Raw genomic sequence first — 22330 nt, forward strand, 5'->3', positions numbered from 1 at the left:
ACGCGTCTGACCAAACAAGGCCAACGCGTCCGTATAAATACCGCGCGCCGTCCTCCGCTCAGCATCCATATCTCTCGCTCTCACCACCACTCGCCCTCGCCACACCTCAACCGCCCTCATCACCTACACCTCTATCGCAATGGCCCCCAAGCCCGCTTCCACTGCCGGCAAGGCTCCTGCCTCCACCGCCTCCAAGGCGCCCGCTAAGCCCTCTGAGGGCGTGAAGTCGGCGAAGAAGAGCACCAAGCCTGCTGCCTCTGGTGATGACACCAAGAAGAAGCGGAGAAAGACCCGCAAGGAGACGTACTCCTCCTACATCTACAAGGGTGAGTTGCATAGATCGCGACTTACTAGTGGCTCTTGTTGACAACGATCCAGTCCTCAAGCAGGTCCACCCTGATACGGGTATCTCCAACAAGGCGATGGCCATTCTTAACTCCTTCGTCAACGATATCTTCGAGCGCATTGCTACTGAGGCTTCGAGTAAGTCTACTGTAAACATCAGTCGAGGAGATTGCCTGACTTGGTTGTCGTAGAGCTCGCATCCTACTCCAAGAAGTCGACAATCTCATCGCGTGAGATCCAGACTTCTGTCCGCCTTATCCTCCCTGGTGAACTCGCCAAGCACGCTATCTCTGAGGGCACGAAGTCGGTAACGAAAGTGAGTTTATCTGACCCTATCAACCGAGTTTCGCTGACCAATCGACTTGCAGTTCTCGAGCGCAGGGGCGAAGTAGACCGTCTCGTCTTTCGGGTTGTTGTTGTATTGTAGTATTGTACTTTCTATTTATCCCTACTTCTATCGCATCGTGTCTTAGACTCGCACCATATATTGAGTGATAAATGGCAACTAAGATTCTAAGGATCCCGTGGAAGCCAAGTGGGGTTGTGGGCATGGAGGGATATCGGTGAGCCGGTTTCTAGTACAGGAGATCTTGACAACTTCGCAGCATGGCTGATAGCAGTCATCTTCTCAGGCTCTTTGCCCTCATCATGATCACCTGCAACCCGAACACAGGATATTGCGAGTGATTGCAGTTCGTCTGGCCAAGGGAGGCGTGGCGAAGGTAGAGGTCGGCCTTCACCCAAGCCTACTGCCGAATCTAGGCGACCCAGAGAACGAATCCACTTCCCGACGGCAGCCAGGGAGACGCGAACCTCCCAGGAGCCTCCTTCCTGTGTAAGACAAACGCATCAGCTGAGGTGCCAATGTGCAGTACGTCTAGGACATACAGTGATGGTCTTGCAAAGGGCCGCGTTGATTCCGAAGGCGAGGAGATAACCAGCGGCGTGGTCGAGGGCTTGCATCGGTAGAGAGCGAGGCGTGGGTCTTGCGTCATCGCCAGAGAACGTGGCGTATGCCTCTCCTTCAGCGACGTTGAACCCGGAGGCAGTCTGCACCAGTGAGTCGAACTGTGTGCCACCCCGGTGCAACTATGTCAGTATCATCTGGCGTTGCATAGACTCGTGCGCATGCACTCACACCGCGGCGGTCCTTCCACGGGCCCTCCCACCCGTAAGCAGTCAAGCTTGCATACACGATCCCGGGCCGTGCTCCCGCGACATCCTCTGGTCCGAAGCCCTTGTCGCATAGGCCGCCTGGGCGGTACGCTTGCAGGAAGACGTCTGCGTCCTTGACAAGATTACTGAGCACCTCGCGATCGGCGGCGGCGGTGAGGTCGAGCTGGGTCGCGCGCTTTCCGCGGGAGGTATCCGTGTCGAGGAACGGTAGCGCAGGGAGCTTCGGAGAGCTGACGAGAAGAACGTCTGCCCCGTGCGCTACGACAAACCATAGTCAGCACGTAGTGCTAATACTCACTCAGGGGTACGCAACCCACCAGCGAGCGTCCTTCCGCACACAGGTCCCGCAAGCACCCTCGTGAAGTCCAACACGCGTATTCCCTCAAGTGGGCGCGTATACCCACCCTTGACCTCCCTTCTCGGTGCGTCGCCGATCCTGATGAGCTGCACGGGCGGTGTGTTTGCGAGCGCCTGGCCCTGTGGGTGCGCGTCCCATTCGTCGAAAGAGCGCAGCGCGGTGGCGACCATCTTCCGTGAGGACGCCTCTGTCTCGAAGTCGACGGCATTCCAGTGGAGCAGCGCCGCGGCGACGGCTTCGCGGGTGGGGGCGCATTGGAGGATGTCGAGGATGCCTTGGCGGTGGCTAACGTAGAGTCATAGTGGGCGCTCTTCTCAATGACGGGTTGAAGGAGGGAATCGTGCTCACTGAGGGAAGTTGGTGTGCAGCCGGACGTAGCTATCGTCTTTGGTCTTGTAGAGACCGGCGAGGGGATCGAAGAGCGTACCGGACGGCAGCGCGCCGTTGATCGTGTACCAGGACTCGCTCTCTACGGCGTGTTCAGCACTCACCGATGCGAAGGAAGGTTCAGCGCCACTGACTGAACTCTAGGACCGCGTGTCGAGCATCGACCGATACTTCCTGCTCGATGCCCGTCCGGAGCTGATGGAACTGGGCCGCTGCGAGTCCGGACAGGCCTGTGACCGTCTATCGTTGACAGCCGCATGGTCAGATCGCGGATTATCGCAGCGAGTCTGGCAAGTACGCAGTCATACCTGTGCAGCAGTACCAAGCCTGTAGGATGAATTGACTGCGGGGTCTGCGTCCGGGCTCAGCTTCAGAGAAGATAGTGCTTGCGGGGGCAGGCCGTTTGCTTCCCAGATCAACCGCGCAGGGGCGAGGGGATCGTCCATCTTCGAAGTCGAATGCAGTTTACGGGTATGGATGTGTATACGTGCGTTCGCTGCTGCTGTTAGTGCCGGATGAATACATCGCTAGGTCAGCAGTCGCCAGTATCGAAGCCCGACGCCAGACCGACCAAGACCAGCGTCTGCTTACGGTCGGACGAGACATCCTACGCACTGAAGCTTCCTAGGTCAGATGGCGAGTCAAGAAAGCCTCGATGGCGCAAGACGACTCGTGAGATGCGAGTTCTGAACATGAGAAGACCAGCTGGAGGGAGGCCACTTCAAGTTTTGGAATCGGGACACGGTAACGTGACCGCGCAACTACAGAATCGCAGGCGACTGTCGACAGTCGTGAGACAGTAAGCCAGCGAAATTTTTGGGTCAGTTTTCGGGCAGCCGCAGCGAGAACAACAATTCCAGCACTGTCAAAGAAGCGGGTGTGTAAGGATATAAGGCCATTCCGCAGATAAGTCAGAGCTTGAGTTGGGTAGCTTGAACGTCAGGCGCGGAGCATCGCCCTCCCTGGCCTCCGACTCATGGGCTGAGCGAACGTTACCGCGTACATATCGAACATCCGAGTCATATGATCAGAGAATATGTACACTGATAGAAATACGACATTGGGTTAAGCACCGGACTGGGGCTAACCGTCCGTTGAGGATTACATACTGTACATGCGGTTGATATGCCACCGAGACACCAGATAGTTGCTGCAGCTACGCTTCGAGCGGAAGAATGCTCGGGATCGGCCCAACGGGCACGACCTGCGTCGGGTTGTACTGCGGACGAATGCAACTCAGTAAGATCGCGCGTAGATCATGCCTGATCATACGCACAGCTTTCTGCCAGTGGTACCCCGTCTTGATATGGTCGAAGTTGCACGTCTCTCTGAATGCGGGGATGTTCCAGTACAGCTTGCGCAGCCAGAGGTGGATCGCCGGATATCCGTGGCGGATGGTCCGGAAGTTGCACTTGAAGTGGCTATAGTATGCGACGTCAAAGCGAATCTGCGCAGAGAAGCGTTGAGTATTGAACGATCCTCGCTAAGCGAAGAACACGACGAACGATGGTGACGAAGAGCCGAATGTCAGCCTCTGTTAGCTGACCGCCGACGAGGTAGTCCTTGCCCTCGAGCAGCTTCTCGAGCCGATCGAGCGAATCAAAGAGCGGGTAGACCGCTTTCTCGTATGCTGACTGCACTGCTGCAAAGCCGGCCTTGTATACACCATCTACATATACATCAGTTGACGCTCCAAAAGCTCAAGAGGGTAAGGAATTACGCACTGTTCACGGTATCATACACCCAAGCATTCAGCTCGTCGATCTCTTTCCTCAGGTGCTCCGGGTAGAAGTCAAGCTTCGCCTTCTCCTCGGGTAAGAATTGGTTGAACGCGCTGTTGAACATCCGGATGATCTCAGAGCTCTCGTTGTTCACGATAGTGTGCGTCTTCTTGTCCCAGAGGACGGGCACCGTGAAGCGGCCCTCGAAGTCCGGGGCCGCACGGAGGTAGACGTCCCTCATGTACTCGGCGTTATGGAGAGGATCGACATCGACGCCGGGGAACGGGTCGATGTTCGCGAAGGGCCAGCCGTTCTCGCTCATGCGAGGCGAGACCATTGTAACCGGGATTATTTCCTCGAGGCCCTTGAGCTTGCGCATGATCAGGGTGCGCGTTGCCCATGCTGCCAGTGGTAAGTCATCGAGGTCAGTGATGCTTCGAGAAGTCAGTAGAAACGGAGACTCACGGCAGCCGTACGAGGCATAGAGATGGTATCGACCTGCTTAGAACTTTCAGATAACAGAAGGATGAGTTTGACGAGAGAGACTACGCACCTTTCTCCGGCGCAAACTGCCCGCTTTGCTCAACCCAGTTTCTGAACTGGGAAACTGGGCGTTTGAAGGAGCCATCCGCGCTCGCATTCATCGAGGTGAGGTGCTTGAGTTGCGTTAGATTTTTCGTGGACATGGTTGCTGTGAATACTGTTGAGGTCAGGGTGTTTGACGGCTGAGTCACGACACGAGTGGTTTGCTCGATAGTTGTTGATCGACTATGAGTCGGGAAGCTGGGAGGTGGAGGAACGAACTCAGCTTCAGAGCGTTATATATACCAGCTGCATCCACATCAAACCCTACACTAGTAAGGGTCGCTGTATGAGGTCAGAAGGTCGGTACAGGATTACAAAGTCAACGCGTCAAAGTGTTCTGAGGGCGCCATTCAGAGGGCGGATTTCGAACAGTTGACTAAAGGGTGATGACTGGAGCATCACCAGGAGCAGAATTGCCAGGGCGAGAAGAGACCACTGACGCCGTCACCTTTGTATGGTAGCCTCAACCCTCAACGGGGTCAAATTGTGGCCTTCGTGCTGATCAACCTGTGAGCAAGTTCGTACATGACTGTGCACGATAGGGTGAGGGCTGACGCCTTGACTAATCACTTTCCGAACCCTTGAAGGGAGTCAAAAGTATCCCGGCGCGAGTATTTGTTAGTGGAGCAGCAGAGGAGGACTTTTAAGAATGTGCTGTACTGTGTTGCGACTGTCGTAAGTAGGCAAGATGGTCAACGTTTCAATGAAAGTTTCAACGTCCATTGAACGCGGCCTGACACTGCGATGGTGCACTCGACAGGTGATCTGGATCGATTCGGTCGCGCGAGGTGAGCTGTGACGGTGATGTTGGCTGTCCACGTGGCGTTACTGCATGCGTGCAGACGCGGTGTGCCTGTTCCTCCTGCTCTTCCCCACTCGACTCCTACAGACCCTGTGCCTACAGGCGACCTACGCACCACCTCTGATACCCCTTTGTCGTCTGCGCACGTCTCTCTCGACCTGCCTCGCAATTGGAACGGAACTATATCAGCTACACGTCGATCCGATACATCCTGTCCCCGACAGCTCTCCCGCACGGCCACATCTGCGAATACGCGTCCGGTATGGCTCCACGGAACCGAAAAGCGGAGAACGGCGAGTCGTCGTTGTCTGCAGGGGCAAGGTCGAAGGCAGCAGCCACACCAGAACCAAGCGTGGACGGCAACCTCGCCAGCGCACTGCTGCCATCGACGGAGGTGCGCGATGTGGTGAAGGTCAACAACGCGAGCGTGACAGAGATGAAGCATGCATGTGATGACGCGCTAAAAAGAGTGAGTTTCAACCTTTCTCCTGAGGCTCCGAGCCTGTAGTCGATAATCCTTCGCGCGTTGTGGGTCTGGTCGCGTGCGGGAAGATATCTGAACTTTGTCTCTGCGTAGTTCCTCTCACGACCCGAACTCTTCAATCAAATTTACACACATACGGACGTACGGCTAGGCCTCGGCTGGGCAAGTGTGTTCGTTGCGCTCGGGACAGGCCTGTACAGCTGGAAGGTCGACTTCGAAAAAAGCAAACCTGCAGTATGGGCAGGTGTAATCCTGTGCGTCATTTTCGTAATCTCATGCGTCTATCACACTGATATGAGCAATCTTCTCCGCGCATCGTATGCAGATATGTCCTCTTAACAACTATCCAAACACTGTATGCATACTTCATCGAGGGCGATATCGTCTTCGTCGGAAAGCGCAAGACATTTGACAAGCGCGTGCGTGCCTCATCCACTGATCTCTCATGCACGACACGCTGAAGCCGCCCTTACAGATTGTCACAGAGCGGATAACGCTCACATCCACCTCCACACCCTCCAAACCCACTTCTCCTCCCGCATACTCCCTCGGCCTCACCTACATGCGTTCGACGTCCGGCGGCAAGTCGCTGCTCGGCCGGGGGCGCGCGAAGGGCGACCGGGGGTATAACACATTCTTCGACGAGAAGGGCGTCATGGACCAGGAGGGCTTCGAGCGATGGGTCGGCGAGATGGTCGGGCGGGTGATGGAAGGCAAGAACGAATGATTCTATCTGGGTAACGCGCATGTGTGGGCATCTCGAGCGTATCGGCATGCGGATGGGTGTACTTATGTGTATGGGCTGCGAGCCTGGGATATTGGCACGGTAGGTACTATGTTATGTAAAGGAGCCTCTTCACGTCCTCTAGAGCCGGAATGGCTCCCTGACCGAAGTCACAGTCGTGTGCCTTAGGTGAGTGTGTCGTGTTGGGAAGTGTGCTGACCGATCTACTTATAGTTCGCGCTATGCTTGGAAAACGTACATCCCAATCTTCGACGAGGACATGCTCTCGACGGTATGCGACAGTGGGACTACTCGGCTAGCGTGCTAATCTAACTGCTCTTGGGAACAATGACATCCTGCGACGGCGGTGATACAACTAACCCATCACCCGCCACGCCGAAATGCAGTTCGTCGGCGGTCAAGTCATTGCTTCTGTCGTCTATACGAGCGTGTCATCGCTGTTGTGACATAACCAAAGGGTTGGCGAGCACTTACGCACGTCGCCCGGCGTCATTCCACCTGATCCAAACTGTATGTTTCCCGTCGACCTACGAAATAGCTTGTGGTCAGGTCTGGCATCACCGACAGCGTGTCTTCTCGGATGAGACATACCAAGGATCAAATTGGCGTTGAACAACGGTGCAACCGCTTCGAAGACAATCTTTGTGAGTGTACAGCACATCTTTGAGCATCGCTTTGTCTTACCCATTCGGTATGGGTATGGGAGCAGCAAAAATCTGGCTTGAACCTGCAAATGCGCAGGCGACAACGGCAAACAACGATATAAACAACATTGCGATGTCAAAGATGCGTGAATCGAAATGAAGGCGAAGGAAGGGCTGTATAATGAAAACGCTGTATTGTGTGGTCCGCCGTCAACGACAACTCCGAAGAACGCATGCGCAAAGACCACTCACTGCTCTACACCAGAATGAAATGTGGGCGACCGCTCAGCGGAATAGGATGCACTGACCTCGCTTGCCAGCGCATTAAATAGACTGGGCTTGTGGCTGGGACGACATTGCTGCAGCGGTGGTGTTGCTGTCCATTCGACACCTGTTCAACAGCCATTGTATCAAGGTATTGTTCGTCAGTTAAACAGTGCACACTCTTGTCAGTGGGCGGCGTTGATTCCTCCGAGGTCTGTGCAGGAGTACATATCAATCACGCGTGGCAGTACGATGTATTTGAAGGTCCAAGCCAGGATGCGTACCTATTCTGGATTGACGCAAGATCGGGTCTTCGTTCTACAGATTACAAGGTGTGTATTGTGTGTTATGATAGTTCAATGTTTGTTTAATCTTTCAACGTTCAATGGCGGCATAAGACCATGAGCGCTCATCTTGAGGTGTCATATATCATCGGTACGTACGGGTCCCTCGGGCATCACGTATGTACTAAGCTGACATATTCGTGCCTCCCAAGATGCATATTGGTTAAGTACGATGGAGGTACAACGCGAGCCGTGCACATCCATCCTTGCAAGCCCGTCATCCATGCTGCGATAATGACCATCAAGGCTCCATACCATGAGTGATGTGTCGTCCCGTAGGTTCCTTCTATTGACTCGTTGCCGTGTTGATCAAACTACACTTAGCTTGTATGACACTTGGAAGACGGACATCCCAAAGTTCGACGACTTTCTACGCTATCGATGTTTTACGGGAGTCTGCGACTACTGGGCTGGCGTGCGAGTCTGACTGCTCTTGGGAACCATGACATCCTGTGATGGCGGTGATACAACTAACCCATCCGCCATGCCATACCGTAGATCGGCGGTCTTGTGTCGACTATGAGAGCGTGTCATTGCCGATGTGACATGACTCAAGGATATGAGAATACTTACCCTCGTGGCCCACTGCCATTCCACCTGTTCCGAACTGTAGGTTTCCCGTCGACCTATGAAAGTAGCTTGTGGTCAGGTCTGGCAGCACCGGCAGCGCCTCTTCTCGAAGGAGACATACCAAGGATCAAATTGGCGTTTCACAACGGTGCAACCCCTTCGAAACCACTTTTTGTGAGTGTACAGCACATCTTTGAGCATCGCTTTGTCTCACCCGTCCGGTGTGGGTATGGGAGCAGCAAGAATCAGGCTTGAACCTGCAAACGCGCAAGTGACAGCGGCAAACAACAATGTGAACAACATTGCGACGTCAAAATGCGTGAATCGAAACGAAGGCGAAGGGACAGCTGTATGATGGGAAGGCTGCATTGTTCGGCTCGAGGTCAGCGAAAGAATGAGTGCGTAAGGTCTACTCACTGCTCTACACCAGAAATTGAAAGTGGGCGACCGCTCAGCGGAATAGGGACAACGTCCTTGCTTGTCCGGTATATAAGCGGTACAAGCTTGTGGCTGTGATCGCGTTGCAGTGACGGTGTGGCAATCCCGACTGTCCCGGCGACACCTGCTCAACAACCATTGCTCAATCGCCTTTGTGGCAAAGTATTGTTCGTCTGAACGGTGTACTCTTACCAGTGGGTGGCGCTGATTCCTCCGAGGATTCCGCAGGGTTTTACCTCAAATAGGCGTCATAGTACGATGCATTTGAGAGCTGGGCCAGGATGCCGTACATATCATGGGGTGGCGCAAGACCGGGTCGTCGCTCAAGGTGGGAGCTGACAGGCCAACGTTCAAACGCCCAATGGCAGTACAAGACGGTGGGCGCTGACCTGTGTCTCTGGGTGTGATATATGAGACTCATTGCTGTTGGGCTGTTGCGCAGACGCATACAGCGAATGGCTGAACATCGTGATACATAGAAGCAGGCCCGCGGACCGTATGCGCACATCAAGCTGACATCTTCAACCCTGGTGGGATACATTGGTAGGAGGCACGCACAGATTGAGCTGTGTACATTTGACAGCTCCGTCATCCATGCTGCGATCATGGAGGTCAGCGTCCGAATTGGGGCAATATCGCGCATTGCCCTGCAGTCTCTGCGACAAGCCTGTGATACGTCGATTATACCGAGCGAATAGTGCCATGGATAATGCGTCGTCCCGTATGTTCGTTCTACTGCCTCATTGCCGTACTGATCGAATTGCATCTGGAAGACGGACATCCCAAAGTTCGACGATGTTCTATGCTCTCGATAGTCTAGGACGACTGGGCTAGCGTACTAATCCGGTTACTCTTGGGAACCATGACATCCTGCGGTGGCTGTAACTGAACCAATCCATCACCCGCCACGCCAAACTGCGGGTCAATGGTAGTCGAGTTTTTGCGTGGGCCCCCATCTACGCGATAATGTCATGGCTCACTCGACAACAACGAACGTAGAGCGGACACTCACCAGAATCGCTGATTGTAATTCCAAATGTTCCGAATCCCAGTCCGGAAAACGGGTTGCCCGTCGTCTTATGAAGGCTACTTACATTCGGTCGGTTACGGCAGCACCGGCAGCGTGTTTGTGGACTTACCTCGGAATGCTCCTGCGTTGTCCGGCAAAAGCAGTTCTTCAAAGGCAATCGGTGTGAGTACACAACGCACTTCCGAGCACCGCTTCGTATGACTTACCCGAGCGCGTGAGGTGTGGGTATTGGAGCGGCGACCGTCAGGTCTGAGCCCGCAAACGTGCAGGCGACAATGGCGAATAACAATGACTTGAACAACATGACGGCGTCGAATATGTATGTGAGTCGAAACGAATGCGAAGGAAGGGCTGTATATACTGAAGGCTGTGATATTTGGCTCATTAGGAATGGTCAAGAAGATCGCATGCAAGGTGCACTCACTGCTCTACACCAGAAACAAAAGGTAAGTGGCCGCTCGGCGGGGTGGGGAAAGTCCCCCGCTTGCTTGCTTGTATATATACGTGCTGAGGGCTTCTTGATAGGATCCCGGTGTGAAGAATGGGTGGCCTCGTCGTCGACATCTGCCCAAACATCTGTTGTGGCGGTTGGCTGTTCGTCAGTCCAGGGTATCCAGGTTCTTGAGCGATGCCGACTATCCGTCCCCGGACTTCGCCCCAGCTGCGTGGCAGGAGGACGCATTTCAAAGTTCAAGCCAAGATGCACATCCCGGATGGACGCGGACGACTCGGAACCGCCGGGTGGCATTCTACAGATGACCAGGTGGCAGCCGTTGTGCCGCATAACAGTTCGTTGGTGGCACGGTGGCCCTAACAGCGGGCGCTAAGCTTGTCTGTCGTCGACATCGTCGGACTTACTGCTGTTATGCGTAAGTCACAAAGATCAGATGGTTATCGAGCTGCGAATTGACAATTTCAACCTGGAGAGAGGCTGTGCGAGCAGCCGTGGATATGGTGTTGTCTCATCGTCCATGTCAATAACCATTATGGCGACGTGCCGTTGATCAGCGCAAGAACCCATGTTTCTTGGGTTGTGTATGTTCACCCTTGCGCCCCTGTTGTTCACGACCGCCAACAAAGCTCTGGGTCATTTTTTGAATTGGGGCAATGCCGCGCAGTACACAAGTAACGTTTCGTCCCGGATGCTCATTCTACATACGTGTCGGGCGAGGTGAACGGAGTGTGAGTATTGTACATCTTTGGCTTCCCCCTCTCTTTTGCGACTGACATATCTCTTTACGCCGTACTTAGCAGCATCACTGTGGGAAGTACTCCGGGAGGATATAGCGCAACTTGGCAACGTCTTCCGCCCGTTGGCCCTCTGAGCGCGGCATGATGGAGTATTGCATGGACCCCTTCTCCGCGCTCAGAATGTCGCCCTTTACAGCAGCAGCCGTCAAGCCCTCGAGCACGGCAGCGGCCACGTGCCGTGCTGTCTCGGCGTTGGCCTGGAGCGTCTTGAAGACCTCGACCACGGTGACCGACTCCTCATGCGGACGCCACGCATCGTAGTCGGTCGCGGTGGCGATGAGAGCGTAGCTAATGCGCATATAGTGAGTGGAAGAGCACTCAGAGATCTTGTTGTTACTGACCTGATCTCCGCCTCGCGTGCAAGCTTGGCCTCCGGAAGCACGCTCATGTTGATCAGGTCTCCGCCCCACTGCCTGTACATCAGGCTCTCTGCACGCGTGGAGAACTGCGGCCCCTCCATGCAGACGATACACTTGTCCGTGACGAGCTTGACGCCGCGCGGGTCGCTCTCGAGGGTCTTGCCCACCTCGCCTTCCAGCCAGCGGACGAGCTTCATGCTGAACGGGTCGCCGAACGAGGCGTGCGCCACGACGGACCCGTCGAAGAACGTCGACGGGCGGATGCCCTTGGTGCGGTCGATGATCTGCGTCGGGAGGCAGAACGTCCCGGGAGGTATCTCCTCGCGGAGAGATCCCACGGCGCTGAACGCGAGGATGGCTTTGACACCGAGGGTTTTGAGGGCGGCGATGTTTGCGCGCGAGGGGACGGCGGAGGGGGAGATGGTATGGCCGGGACCGTGCCGCGCGAGGAAGGCGACCCTCGTACCGGACGGGAGAGAACATATCGTGATCGGCGAGGATGGTGAGCCCCAAGGCTGTGTTGTCCTGGGCGTGAGCGAGTGAGGACGGACAATAAAGAGGACTCACTGTCTCTGGGTTGACTTGTTTGCTGACGGATGGCATTCAGATGTCAGAGTCTTAGCGTAGAGATTACCGTCCGATACTTACATAAACGTCAAGTTGTCGAGGTGGTAGAGACCGCTACCTCCGATGACACCGATGACAACTGTGGCGCACCCCGGTCAGTAGTGCTTGTGGCCATGAAGTTGTGGCGAGTTCGTACCATTTTCCGATGCTTGCGCCATTTGGAGGACCGGGGGCGTTGGGGGGCGTCGCAAACGACACCTGGATCGAGTGAGCCCACTGCGTTCAAATAACACCTACGATATCGACGCTGCGCTAATCACCTCATCTGGACTTCCTATCGCGGCAAGTCATCCGTTTCGATCCTCTGGCTGCACCATGATCAGCGTTCGCGGAGAGACGGCCATCTTTCTGCGGACTGCGTGGGTAGCTGTCGAGGTAAGGTTCTGTGCGGGCTCAGGCAGGCTCAGGCACATACGGCCGGACCCTGTCTGTGGCAACTGTCCATGTCGGGGGATGATCGTAGGTAAGATAAGCTTGTACGTCGTCGCTGAAGCGAATAACGTATGTACCGGTGGAAGGACTGTATTCAGTCTTGCGCATGTCCTCCAAACATCTCCTCAGAAGGCAGAGCAACATCCGCTATCCTCAGAAAGTCCCAGGGTGAGTGTCGCTCAGTTAGGGCGCGGATGTACCAAGGCTATGCACTTATCGTAGAACAGTTTCAACGTGACAGTCGTGTCCACAATGATTCCAAGACCTTGTTTCTGGGTTATGTCCCGTGAGACATATCAAAGCCTACGGTATGTTCCAAGATGCCCTATGTCCACCGTGTCAGGTCTGAAATCCAATAGTTGCAGCAAATCGTTGCTATCTCCCAGGCTGCACCACGTTCGACGCCAGCCAGACAAGATCAGGATTGCTGACAGGATTCTCCCGAAGTTGAAAGCGAGACTGTAGCTTGTCTAAGTGAACTGGTTCACATGGACGTTCATGTTGGAAATTGGTATGTCGTCTTAGCTCTTGTCGTCCATCGTGCCGTGGATACCAAGGATCGGCGGGACTTCATAGAGCACGCCGCCGCGGATAGCCAACGCAGAGTGCAGAGCAATCAAGCCTCCCAGCGAATTGTTGGCTTGACACGGTGTTAGTGAGCCTCTAGTACCATCTACTATGCAAGCCAACTCACGAAAATAGCAGGCGTTAGGTGGTCCGTGAGCCTAGGGCTAGTTCGGCTTGGACCCGCGGCACTATCAGCCGACTGTGGTACATGACAATCAGTCGCGAGTCCTTCGGCAGGGGCATCTGCTATCCCCGTGTCCTCCAAGTTGGCAGTTCGACCCGGTGGCCATTGGCGTCCCGTCCTGCAATCGTGTAGTTCACCGTCAGCCGCTCGGTGTCTTCCAAGCATCACCTGTGGATCCGCTGCTATGGCTCCCAAGACCTCGGGACGGCGCCTGGAAATTAGACTTTGTAACGTGTATATGAACCGACTTGGGCTAGGTGCGGTTTGGCCAAGCCACTCTCTTGTGCTAGCTTGTTTGTTTACTTATCATGTCTTCCAGCGACGACGCGGCCGTCTGGCAAAGTGTCGGCCATGATCTCGTCCAGTCATTTGTGTCCGTGACAGTCGAGACATTCGTTGTTGGTATGTGCACCCTCATGCCTCCAACTCCATATCGCATGTTAACACCGTGATTGCAGCGGTCTACTCCGTCCTAGTCTTTGAGACTGGTCGACTGCTACTGTGATAATCTTCGCAACATCACTTCACACTCGGCTCAGCACTGATGCATTGAATATTTCAGGAGAAAGAGCCACACCAAGGTCTCGCTCTGCACATGTCTGGCGGTGCTCGTCATGTACGGCCTCGACCTTTCACTTTGGATGATCGACGTACACAATGTTGTCGCCGAAATTCAAGGGACGCTTCTTTCCACCTCCACCGCCCCCCTCGACGGTATCTATGCTACCGTCATATCCAAAATCCTCCGTCTGTCGTCCATTGAGGATGTCATTTACGCATACATGGTATGCCGTTTTGCTGCGGGCATGTAAATACACTGACTCGACATTGACCGGGGTTTCAGACCATCATCGGCGATGGGATCATCATATGGAGAGCCTACGCTTTCTGGTCGACCGGCCGAGAATGGCTTGTCCTTTTCGTCCCCCTCGCCTTCCTGGCAGGGTCACTTTGTGCGTATTCGATATTGTTTGACTTGCTGCTCAGTATTCACGGCTGCTTCCAGCGACCTCCATCATGCTCACCTATTGTGCTGCACGCCTGGGAGCCGACATCGAGCTGGGCACCTACCAGCACCCGGCCTTCTGTCGCAACATCCAGACCGCGTCGTATTCCACGACGCTCGCGACCACCGCTGTGACAACGATGCTCATCGGCTACAAGACATGGTAGGTTCACTCCCGCTTTCATCAGCCGATGCGAGCGCAGAGCTCAGCAACGGACATCTATTCTAGGAAGTACAGACGCACGCATATTGATGCCTTCGGGGGTTCGTCGCCGCAGACCCGGACGCAGAGGGTTATGGTCATGCTCATCGAGTCTGGTGTCCTCTACATGCTGTTCTTCGTGAGCACTACGTTCCTCCCCCCGCACAGCGGCCCCTCGCTGATCCCGTCGCAGCTCGTGCAAGTGATCATGAGCCTCAGCTCCGTGAATGCCAGCCTGAGCCAAAGCACGTCGCTCGCCTTCGCCTTCTCCATCTACCAGTACATCAGCAGCTCCATCGTCGTGCGTCCGATTCCCCGCTCACGGCTCCCTGCGAGATCTGACGACACGGTTGCAGGGCATATACCCGACGCTCGTCGTCATCCTCGTCAACTCGAAGCACTCCATGCTCAGGTCGGGCGTGGGCACCGGCTCGTCGAACAGCGCGCTGGTGTACAAGCGCGGGCCGGGCGCGAGCGAGGCGACGTACAGCTCGACGGCGACGGTGGACCCTGCGCGCGGGCCGGCGGCGGAGATCAGCCTGTACGAGATGGCGCAGCTGAAGGAGGACTGTGCGGAGGACCCGGAGGCACTGGCAGGCGTCACGGGGAGGAATGGGACTGTGAAGATACAGGTGCAGCAGTCCGTGGCATACGATGTGTGAGCCGTCGGCGCAGGACTACTCGGACTCGAGACCGTGTGTGTGGATCAGTCTTTGTTGAGCGCTCGGTGTATCATTTTGTGTCTTAGTAGTCGCTGGGGGATACAATATATTGCGCCATGATATTTCCAATCCGCACACTGGCAAGAATCACCGGCTCGGCCGTTGGAGAGCAACAGCGACATTACAAACGCCACCTCACTTTTATCGCTGTGTACGAACGAGGACGAAGCGTTCAAAGTCAAGCTGCATGCTAACCGTGTCTGGTGGTCCGTTGTGTCCGCAAAACGGCAGATGTGGTACATGTACAGTTGGTTCAATTTGAATCACATGATCCCTTGTACGGGTATCGCCGTATTTGGGAATTTACCCGCGTGTTGTCCGAATCGGTCGGTGGCTGTGTTCCTCACACTTGCGCTGTGCGGAGAATGGTCTTGGTATGAGACAGCGTCCGTCAAAAGCCTGGACTAGCGCGTAGTACGTCTCCGCTGATCATGACATCGCCCTCATTCCTTCCCTCCGAGTCGTTCCTTCGAGGCAATGCAAGGAACTTACTGCCAGTGTGCGGTGAATCTCTGTGCGTAATTATCACACTACAGGCTGATGCACGTCGCCCTTTCCGAGGGACCGGGGGCGGGTTTTGAATCAATGAATGCGATTCTACAGAACAGCCAGCATCTCGGTACCACGTAGATGAATTGCCGGTGTCTACGCGCTACCTGTGGCAGGCTGCCGCAGGATAGGCTCCGACTCGACATGCTTCGCACCGAGAGGCACGGTCAATTCTGTGACGCCGTACTAGGAACAACTTGAACAGCCTGTTCCGAGTCAGATGCCGCACTGCATCCCGCGCGGTAGGTGAGGGGATAAAAATACCCAATCATCTCACTAATGCCGTTTGCAGTATCATGATGATAACGCAGCCAGAACCCAGAGTTGACGGTGGTGTTTGTGTTGAACTGATCTTGAACAAACTGTCCAAGCATGCTGTAGATGCGCTTTTGGCACGCACACTGGGATGCTGTAGGCTTCCTGAGGCAGCTCGCACAGAACATAGAAAGCTCATAGCATGCGTGAGTCCGCACAGCATATATAGCGCGATTACGGGATCCCACTTCTTCGGGACGTTTCATCTAAACCTTCACATCCCGGTCTGCATGCTGACGCAGATGTGTCATCTTACAATGGAAAGGTCGATGCCAGCGGCGTCCGAAGTCGTACTCAGGGCCGACCCCACCAACGTGCATGCTTACGGCTATGCCCTGGGAGCGATCGAGGATGTGTACCTCGGGCGGGCGAGCGACTCTACTCTCAAAATTGTCATATGAAACCCTGAACGTATCTTCGGATAAGCAGTCCCGCAGTGCACATGTTATATAGGCCACACTCCCAGGCATGGGAGTCCCATCTGAACTGCTGTTCCAATTTCGCGGACGTATCCGCTTCGCCAGCACCATCATGTTCCAGCAGGTGAGGAAATGCAGCCGCCGGTGCCTGCATCGTTAATTGCGGCACCCGACTTCACAAGCTGTCAACGGCGGTGATGCCGACGTGTCCAGGAGCAGCTATATGAAGAAGAGCTCGGAGCACAGCCAGCGAAGCGAAGGTCGTCCAGCCCGTGGCGCATCCATTGCGAGCGGTCATATCGCAATCGCATAGTCACAGGTGAGCAGACCATCATCCACTTCGCATCTGCGAAAGCTCATACGTCTCTTGTTACGAGTATGTTGCCGTGGTTGTTCGCCTCGCTGCTCTCGCACTGCGCCCTGCAGCTCGCCTTGGTACCGACAGCTGCGACTGCGTTCTCTATCTTCCCGAACCAGAGGGGCCGCGATGCAAAGATCGCGCCAAAAGTCTTCATCATAGACATGGTCAGCGCGAATGCTCTCCGACTTGAATCTCCTGCGCTCACACTTCTCCGCTCAGTTTGATGACGAGGGGGACTCGTGGTATGGCATCCCGCAATTCGACGTGCTCGCGCACAACATCACCATCCCGGGCTTCTCTCCACTCTTCCCCCAGGCGCACTGCACACTGGATGGGTCGATCTGCCAGCTCACTACTGGAGAAGCTGAGATCAACTCCGCCTCGACGATATCTGCCCTCGTCCACTCCCCCGTATTCGACCTCGCGCACACCTACTTCCTCATTGCCGGGATCGCAGGCATAAGCCCTAAGCTCGGCACCCTAGGCAGCGTCACGTTCGCGCGCTTCGGCGTGCAGGTCGCGCTGCAGTACGAGTTTGACGCGCGCGAGAAGCCCGCCAACTTCTCTACCGGGTACGTCCCCCAGGGCTCCTACGCGCCGAACCAGTACCCACAGGAGCTGTACGGCACCGAGGTCTTCGAGGTCAACGACAACCTCCGCCAGCTCGCCATCGAGATGGCGAAGACCGGGAAGCTCTTCGACGACGCCGGCTCGGAGGCGTACCGCGCGAACTACGCGAGCGACCCCGCCTACGCCGCGGGCGCCGCGCCGCCGTCCGTCGTCGCGTGCGATACGGCGACCTCGGACGTGTTCTGGACAGGCGACCTACTCGCGGGCGCGTTCGAGAACACGACGACGCTCTTCACTAACGGGTCCGCGACGTACTGCACGACGCAGCAGGAGGACAACGGCACGCTCGAGGCGCTCCTCCGCGGCGCTATCACCGGGCTCGTCGACTTCGCGCGCATCGTCGTCATGCGCACCGCGTCCGACTTCGACAGGCCGTACGACGGCGAGAGCGCCGCGACGAACCTCTTCCTCATGTCCCCCGGCTACGAGATCTCGATCCAGAACATCCCCGCCGCGGGCGTCCCTGTCGTGACCGGCATTGTCGCGCAGTGGGAGACGCTGTTTGAGGAGGGCATCCTGCCGACGAATTATGTCGGGGATATCTTCGGGTCGTTGGGCGGCACGCCCGACTTCGGTCCTGGTAACATCTTCGGTGGCAGAGCGGCGCCGGCGAAGCGTTCTGTGCGTCGCCGGGGCCTTCGCTCGACGATACGGGGCGTCTGAAATGTGTCTCGATACCACGTCTACCATTCTGCAGACACGACGGACCAGCGGACACGAGTAGTACATATGTAGCCTGGCAACGCCTTGTCCTCTCGTTCGTATACAGTCATAATAAGTGGTGTTGCTCTCCGATGTTGTACCGCTGATCCGTGTGCGGATTGGAAATATGGCGCAGTAGTACTACAGCAGCGGCCGGGGCCGACCGCTCACACGTCGTACGCCACGGACTGCTCTATCTTCGCAGTCTCATTCTTCCTTGTGACGCCTGCCATGGCCTCTGGGTCCTCCGCACAGTCCTCCTTCAGCTGCGCCATCCCGTACAGGATGATCTCGCCCGCCGGCCCGCGCACAGGGTCCACCGTCGCCGCAGAGCTGTACGTCGCCTCGCTCGCGCCCTGCCCGCGCTTGTATACCAGCGCGCTGTTCGACGAGCCGGTGCCCGCGCCCGACCTGAGCATGGAGTGCTTGGAGTTGACGAGGATGACGACGAGCGTCGGGTATATGCCCTACAGCCGGATCGGTGTCACGTTTGAATCAAGGGATGGGCGGGATGCGACGCACCGCGATGGAACTGCTGACGTACTGGTAGGTCGAGAAGGCGGACGCGAGCGATGTGCTTTCGCGCAGGCTGGCGTTCACGGAGCTGAGGCTCATGATCACTTGCACGAGCTATGCCGGGATCAGCGAGAGGCTGTGCGTGGAGAGGAACGTCGTACTCACGATGAACAGCATGTAGAGGACACCAGACTCGATGAGCATGACCATAGCCCTCTGCGTCCGGGTCTGCCGCGACGAACCCCCGAAGGCATCAATATCCGTATGCCTGTACGTCCTGCAATAGATGACGATGTCTGAGCTCTGGCGAGCATCGGGTTCTGGTAAGCAGCGTAGGAACGGAAGCGCTCGAACGATTCGTCGAGCAAGGGCGGATCGTTGAACCATCGACACCGGCGTCGAGTGGCTAGACATCTCGAATGCGGGCATGGACATGATGACAGAGGTGTCGACCTCGAGCATCAATGAAGTGTTTCCACCATTCGGCAATGATGTGTCTCCTACGATGATACTAATACAAGGTCAGCTATAGGCCACAGCGACAGCGCAATGCGAGACTTACATCACAAGCCTTATTCCGCTCAATGCTTCCCCGTAGATCTCCTCCGTGTGTACTACCTTACGTACCGGCCTTGCAAGGTTCCCGTCAACGGCCAGGATCTGCAATGTAGATATAGAGACGAGTACTCACATCGGTTCAGACTGACAGTGGCAAGGACGACTCATGTTGTTGAACACTGAGTCTCCCCTCACCTTCCTCACAAGTGTCCGTCCACCACTGCCGGAAGCCCAGGCAGGGCGCAGTGGTACGTCTGTCCAGCTCTAAAGGGTGTCCCTTCACTCATCGCACATCCCCGATGCCTGTAATCACCGTGTCCGGCCGACGCACACGTCCTCGTCCCGCCGCCGTGACGCAGCCGCGACAGGACCTCGAGTCCCGGGACGAGTAGTCAGTGGCATGCTCCAGACACCGTGCACAACGTCCCGCCGGATCTGGTGCCCTCGTCATTGGCATTGGTTCGACTCGTGGTCAGTGATGGGTGTTCCGGCGCGTCTCTGCGGTCGACAACCGCGGCTGACATCTTGAGATGGCGGTCGTTGATGATGTCGAATACCTGACTGGCTCGCACAATACCTCAAGCGTCATGACCCCGGGCTTTCGGGCGAAACCATCAGTGCATCGTCATTCTCGCAGACGAGGCGCACGCACCCATTGAGGCTCACGTCTCATGGCGAGATCCACGGGAACTTGGCGTGGTTGGCGGATACAGGCAAGACGACCGATGGACCGACTGAGTGAGGCAGTCAGTGTTCATGCAGTGGATCCGGAGAGGTCGGAACGGTCGTGCGACGTGCAATGCAGACCAGCTGAGCTACTTGCGTATCACACATGCTGGCCGGTCGTGCTGTCACGGGCGATCCGTCACGATTCACGGTGCAGCTGGACGTTGTGTACGCGACCACGTGCCTTGGTCGGAGGACGCGCGACGGTGGCAACTCGCTGCCTCCGACGCTCCTGTGCTCCCGTATGCCAGCGTCGTGTTGCGTTACTCGCTGGTGTGTTCCCCATGCGAACCGCTTTCCTTCGCCACCATTTGCTTGTCTTCTCTTCCCATCCTGCTTCTCTTCTATGTCTGACGTTACGGTTCTGCGCTGTGCCGCCACGTCGTGACGGACGACCGCTTACTGGGCTACCACTCACTCATCCGTCGCGTCCATGCCGTCCTTGCTGCGCGTCTTCCTGAATCGCCTTCATTCTCTGCGACTCCCGCGCTCTCCAAGCTCTGCTCGGGATGTTCCGGGATGCATCGTCCGCCAGCGCACATCTCCGCTGCATCTCCTCTGAGTCCTCAAGCTCGGACGGTCCCACCGCACGTGCCCTCGCCGGGGTTTCGCACACAGAGCGGGGTCTGGAGCTGTCCAATGAGGTCGAGGCGTCGGTGAGTTTATCCTCAGGGCTCGGAACTGGCGATCTCGCGAGAGTAGCTCTTGCGACTTCTCCCTGTGAATGAAGAATCAGAGCAGTCGATCGCGATAGACGACTGCTCACCCACGCTGCCGTTCGTCACCCAGAAGACGACCTCCGGGACGCGCAGTGAGGAGCCGCGACGATGTGAGGCGCAACGGCGTGGAACGGGTGGACGTGAGCGGCAGACAACCAGCGGTAAGGCGTGTGCGTTGTATACTGACCTCGTACGCATCCCACTTGCCGACGATGACTGCCTGTTGGCTCGCAGGGTGGCGCTCTGATCCGTATACGAGGAGGCGGGGTTTCGGATGCAAGGCCAGCGCCTGCGTTTGGTATGGTACGGGACTCGCGTCTGGGCGCGAACAGCTCCAGAGACACGTCAGGGCGGAGGAGAGCTGAAACGTGCACGGTAAGCATGGATAATGCAGTCCAAGATCGATGTGTACTAACATACAGGCTCGCTGCTCGCGATCTATCACTTCGGTTGCTCCGGCAACACATTTGTTGGGGCGAGGACGCCTGTTTGACGTGAGCGGCAGCGGGGGTCGGGTACACATGACACAGCAAGACACTACCGACATACCTGCGGAACTGTCATAACGATACCTGGGACACTGTTGCATGTCTGGAGACGTGCCGTTCCCTGCAAAGGCACCAATCGGCGTGGGCATTGCATGGCCAAGGCAATTACACGCTTGAAGCAACGGCGCACGGGGCGGTACACGTCACTGAAGACGTATCGGCATGTCCTTGACAAGACAAGCTGTCGTCAGACGAGTCGAGGCTAAGCGGCGACGTAGTACAGGAGAAAGTTGAGCTCACGGTCACTACGATACGAAGAGCATGGCTCACCATTTGTGGCTAGGCACGGAAACCGATGGTGCGGGACGAGGATGTCCGAGGTGATAGTTACGCAGATGTAACATAGAAGGTACACTCCCCCACACGGTCGAGTGTGCAGACTATATGATGCTCTCAACACGACTCGCGGGTTCTTGCCCCGGCCGTACACACGCCACGAGCAGATGCGACGGGCTTGTCCGGGCCTGAGAAGGTGACCCAGAATATCCACAGAACATATACAGCACCCATACGGAATGCGACATGAATCGATTCCAACTCACGGGCTGAACAAAAGACAGTTGATGTGGCACGTACCGTTTCGCTTTGCCAGTGACATCTGCTATTGGCAAGATCTCGTGTGAGCCGAGCGGACACAGTACGGTCAGTTAGGATCGGCACCTCACCTACGATCGTGCGCAGACGGCTTCGTTGGGATGCCCCGCTCTGAATGCCAAACAGCGCGCACGCAATCCGAACCATTGGTCTCCCTGGATCTGTGGAGACGAGAGGGGATGGCCAGTCATACTCCGGTGACAGACTCTCGGCGAGGGTGTTCGGCCGTCGTCACGACCGGGAGACTGGGAGAGACAACAGCGGTCTCTGTCACGGACAGTGGCTAATCAGACTGACAGTCTATGATACGAACAATGAACAATAGACTTACTCACAATGTACTGCGCGTTGTATGAAACCCCAATACAACTTCCGTGGCACAGCCTAAGCTAGATCGGACATGACTCAGTCAGAACAACACGAATAGGATGTAATCAAATATCTTACCTG

At 56.1% G+C, this 22330-nt stretch overlaps 9 protein-coding genes across 9 annotated transcripts; 3 read left to right on the forward strand and 6 right to left on the reverse strand.

Moving 5' to 3' along the window:
- The first annotated feature begins 63 nt into the window (after positions 1–63).
- Positions 64–842, forward strand: B0H18DRAFT_984659 (putative HTB2-histone H2B.2). The gene is made up of 4 exons (XM_048044686.1): positions 64–326; positions 379–483; positions 537–661; positions 714–842. Exons 1-4 carry the CDS (start codon positions 140–142, stop codon positions 735–737), a joined length of 441 nt encoding a protein of 146 aa, XP_047897559.1. The 5' UTR covers positions 64–139; the 3' UTR covers positions 738–842.
- On the reverse strand, positions 843–2950 carry B0H18DRAFT_984662 (CoA-transferase family III). The gene is made up of 7 exons (XM_048044687.1): positions 2575–2950; positions 2401–2506; positions 2228–2348; positions 1839–2164; positions 1484–1779; positions 1234–1413; positions 843–1176 (listed from the first exon to the last, which is right to left on the reverse strand). The coding sequence occupies exons 1-7, from the start codon at positions 2710–2712 to the stop codon at positions 859–861; spliced, it is 1485 nt and encodes a 494-aa protein (XP_047897560.1). The 5' UTR covers positions 2713–2950; the 3' UTR covers positions 843–858.
- A 445-nt stretch (positions 2951–3395) lies between these two features.
- B0H18DRAFT_928633 (glutathione S-transferase) lies at positions 3396–4885 on the reverse strand. Its single transcript, XM_048041676.1, has 6 exons — positions 4541–4885; positions 4453–4485; positions 3991–4389; positions 3772–3935; positions 3543–3713; positions 3396–3485 (listed from the first exon to the last, which is right to left on the reverse strand). The coding sequence occupies exons 1-6, from the start codon at positions 4671–4673 to the stop codon at positions 3423–3425; spliced, it is 963 nt and encodes a 320-aa protein (XP_047897561.1). The 5' UTR covers positions 4674–4885; the 3' UTR covers positions 3396–3422.
- Positions 4886–5636: 751 nt separating this feature from the next.
- B0H18DRAFT_1115572 (microsomal signal peptidase 25 kDa subunit-domain-containing protein) lies at positions 5637–6585 on the forward strand (the record flags this gene model as incomplete). Its single annotated transcript, XM_048033283.1, has 4 exons — positions 5637–5843; positions 5952–6112; positions 6184–6277; positions 6334–6585. The coding sequence occupies 4 exons, from the start codon at positions 5637–5639 to the stop codon at positions 6583–6585; spliced, it is 714 nt and encodes a 237-aa protein (XP_047897562.1).
- Positions 6586–6772: 187 nt separating this feature from the next.
- B0H18DRAFT_671931 (uncharacterized protein) lies at positions 6773–7536 on the reverse strand. The gene is made up of 5 exons (XM_048039090.1): positions 7500–7536; positions 7288–7437; positions 7195–7230; positions 7078–7130; positions 6773–7021 (listed from the first exon to the last, which is right to left on the reverse strand). The coding sequence occupies exons 2-5, from the start codon at positions 7374–7376 to the stop codon at positions 6912–6914; spliced, it is 288 nt and encodes a 95-aa protein (XP_047897563.1). The 5' UTR covers positions 7377–7437; positions 7500–7536; the 3' UTR covers positions 6773–6911.
- A 1777-nt stretch (positions 7537–9313) lies between these two features.
- B0H18DRAFT_671871 (uncharacterized protein) lies at positions 9314–10794 on the reverse strand. The gene is made up of 5 exons (XM_048039089.1): positions 10318–10794; positions 10100–10260; positions 10003–10038; positions 9876–9949; positions 9314–9819 (listed from the first exon to the last, which is right to left on the reverse strand). Exons 1-5 carry the CDS (start codon positions 10675–10677, stop codon positions 9680–9682), a joined length of 771 nt encoding a protein of 256 aa, XP_047897564.1. The 5' UTR covers positions 10678–10794; the 3' UTR covers positions 9314–9679.
- Positions 10795–11149: 355 nt separating this feature from the next.
- B0H18DRAFT_952093 (nucleoside phosphorylase domain-containing protein) lies at positions 11150–12288 on the reverse strand (the record flags this gene model as incomplete). Its single annotated transcript, XM_048042074.1, has 5 exons — positions 11150–11432; positions 11486–12018; positions 12071–12092; positions 12152–12209; positions 12267–12288. 5 exons carry the CDS (start codon positions 12286–12288, stop codon positions 11150–11152), a joined length of 918 nt encoding a protein of 305 aa, XP_047897565.1.
- Positions 12289–13592: 1304 nt separating this feature from the next.
- Positions 13593–15299, forward strand: B0H18DRAFT_984702 (uncharacterized protein). The gene is made up of 7 exons (XM_048044688.1): positions 13593–13715; positions 13772–13814; positions 13876–14098; positions 14158–14266; positions 14320–14482; positions 14549–14822; positions 14878–15299. The coding sequence occupies exons 1-7, from the start codon at positions 13622–13624 to the stop codon at positions 15181–15183; spliced, it is 1212 nt and encodes a 403-aa protein (XP_047897566.1). The 5' UTR covers positions 13593–13621; the 3' UTR covers positions 15184–15299.
- A 3087-nt stretch (positions 15300–18386) lies between these two features.
- B0H18DRAFT_952095 (uncharacterized protein) lies at positions 18387–19197 on the reverse strand (the record flags this gene model as incomplete). Its single annotated transcript, XM_048042075.1, has 3 exons — positions 18387–18686; positions 18742–18849; positions 18901–19197. The coding sequence occupies 3 exons, from the start codon at positions 19195–19197 to the stop codon at positions 18387–18389; spliced, it is 705 nt and encodes a 234-aa protein (XP_047897567.1).
- Positions 19198–22330: the final 3133 nt, after the last annotated feature.

The sequence above is a fragment of the Fomitopsis serialis genome (assembly GCF_022376445.1).
Source record: "Fomitopsis serialis strain Sig1Antser10 chromosome Unknown B0H18scaffold_9, whole genome shotgun sequence".
NCBI classification, from domain to species: domain Eukaryota; kingdom Fungi; phylum Basidiomycota; class Agaricomycetes; order Polyporales; family Fomitopsidaceae; genus Fomitopsis; species Fomitopsis serialis.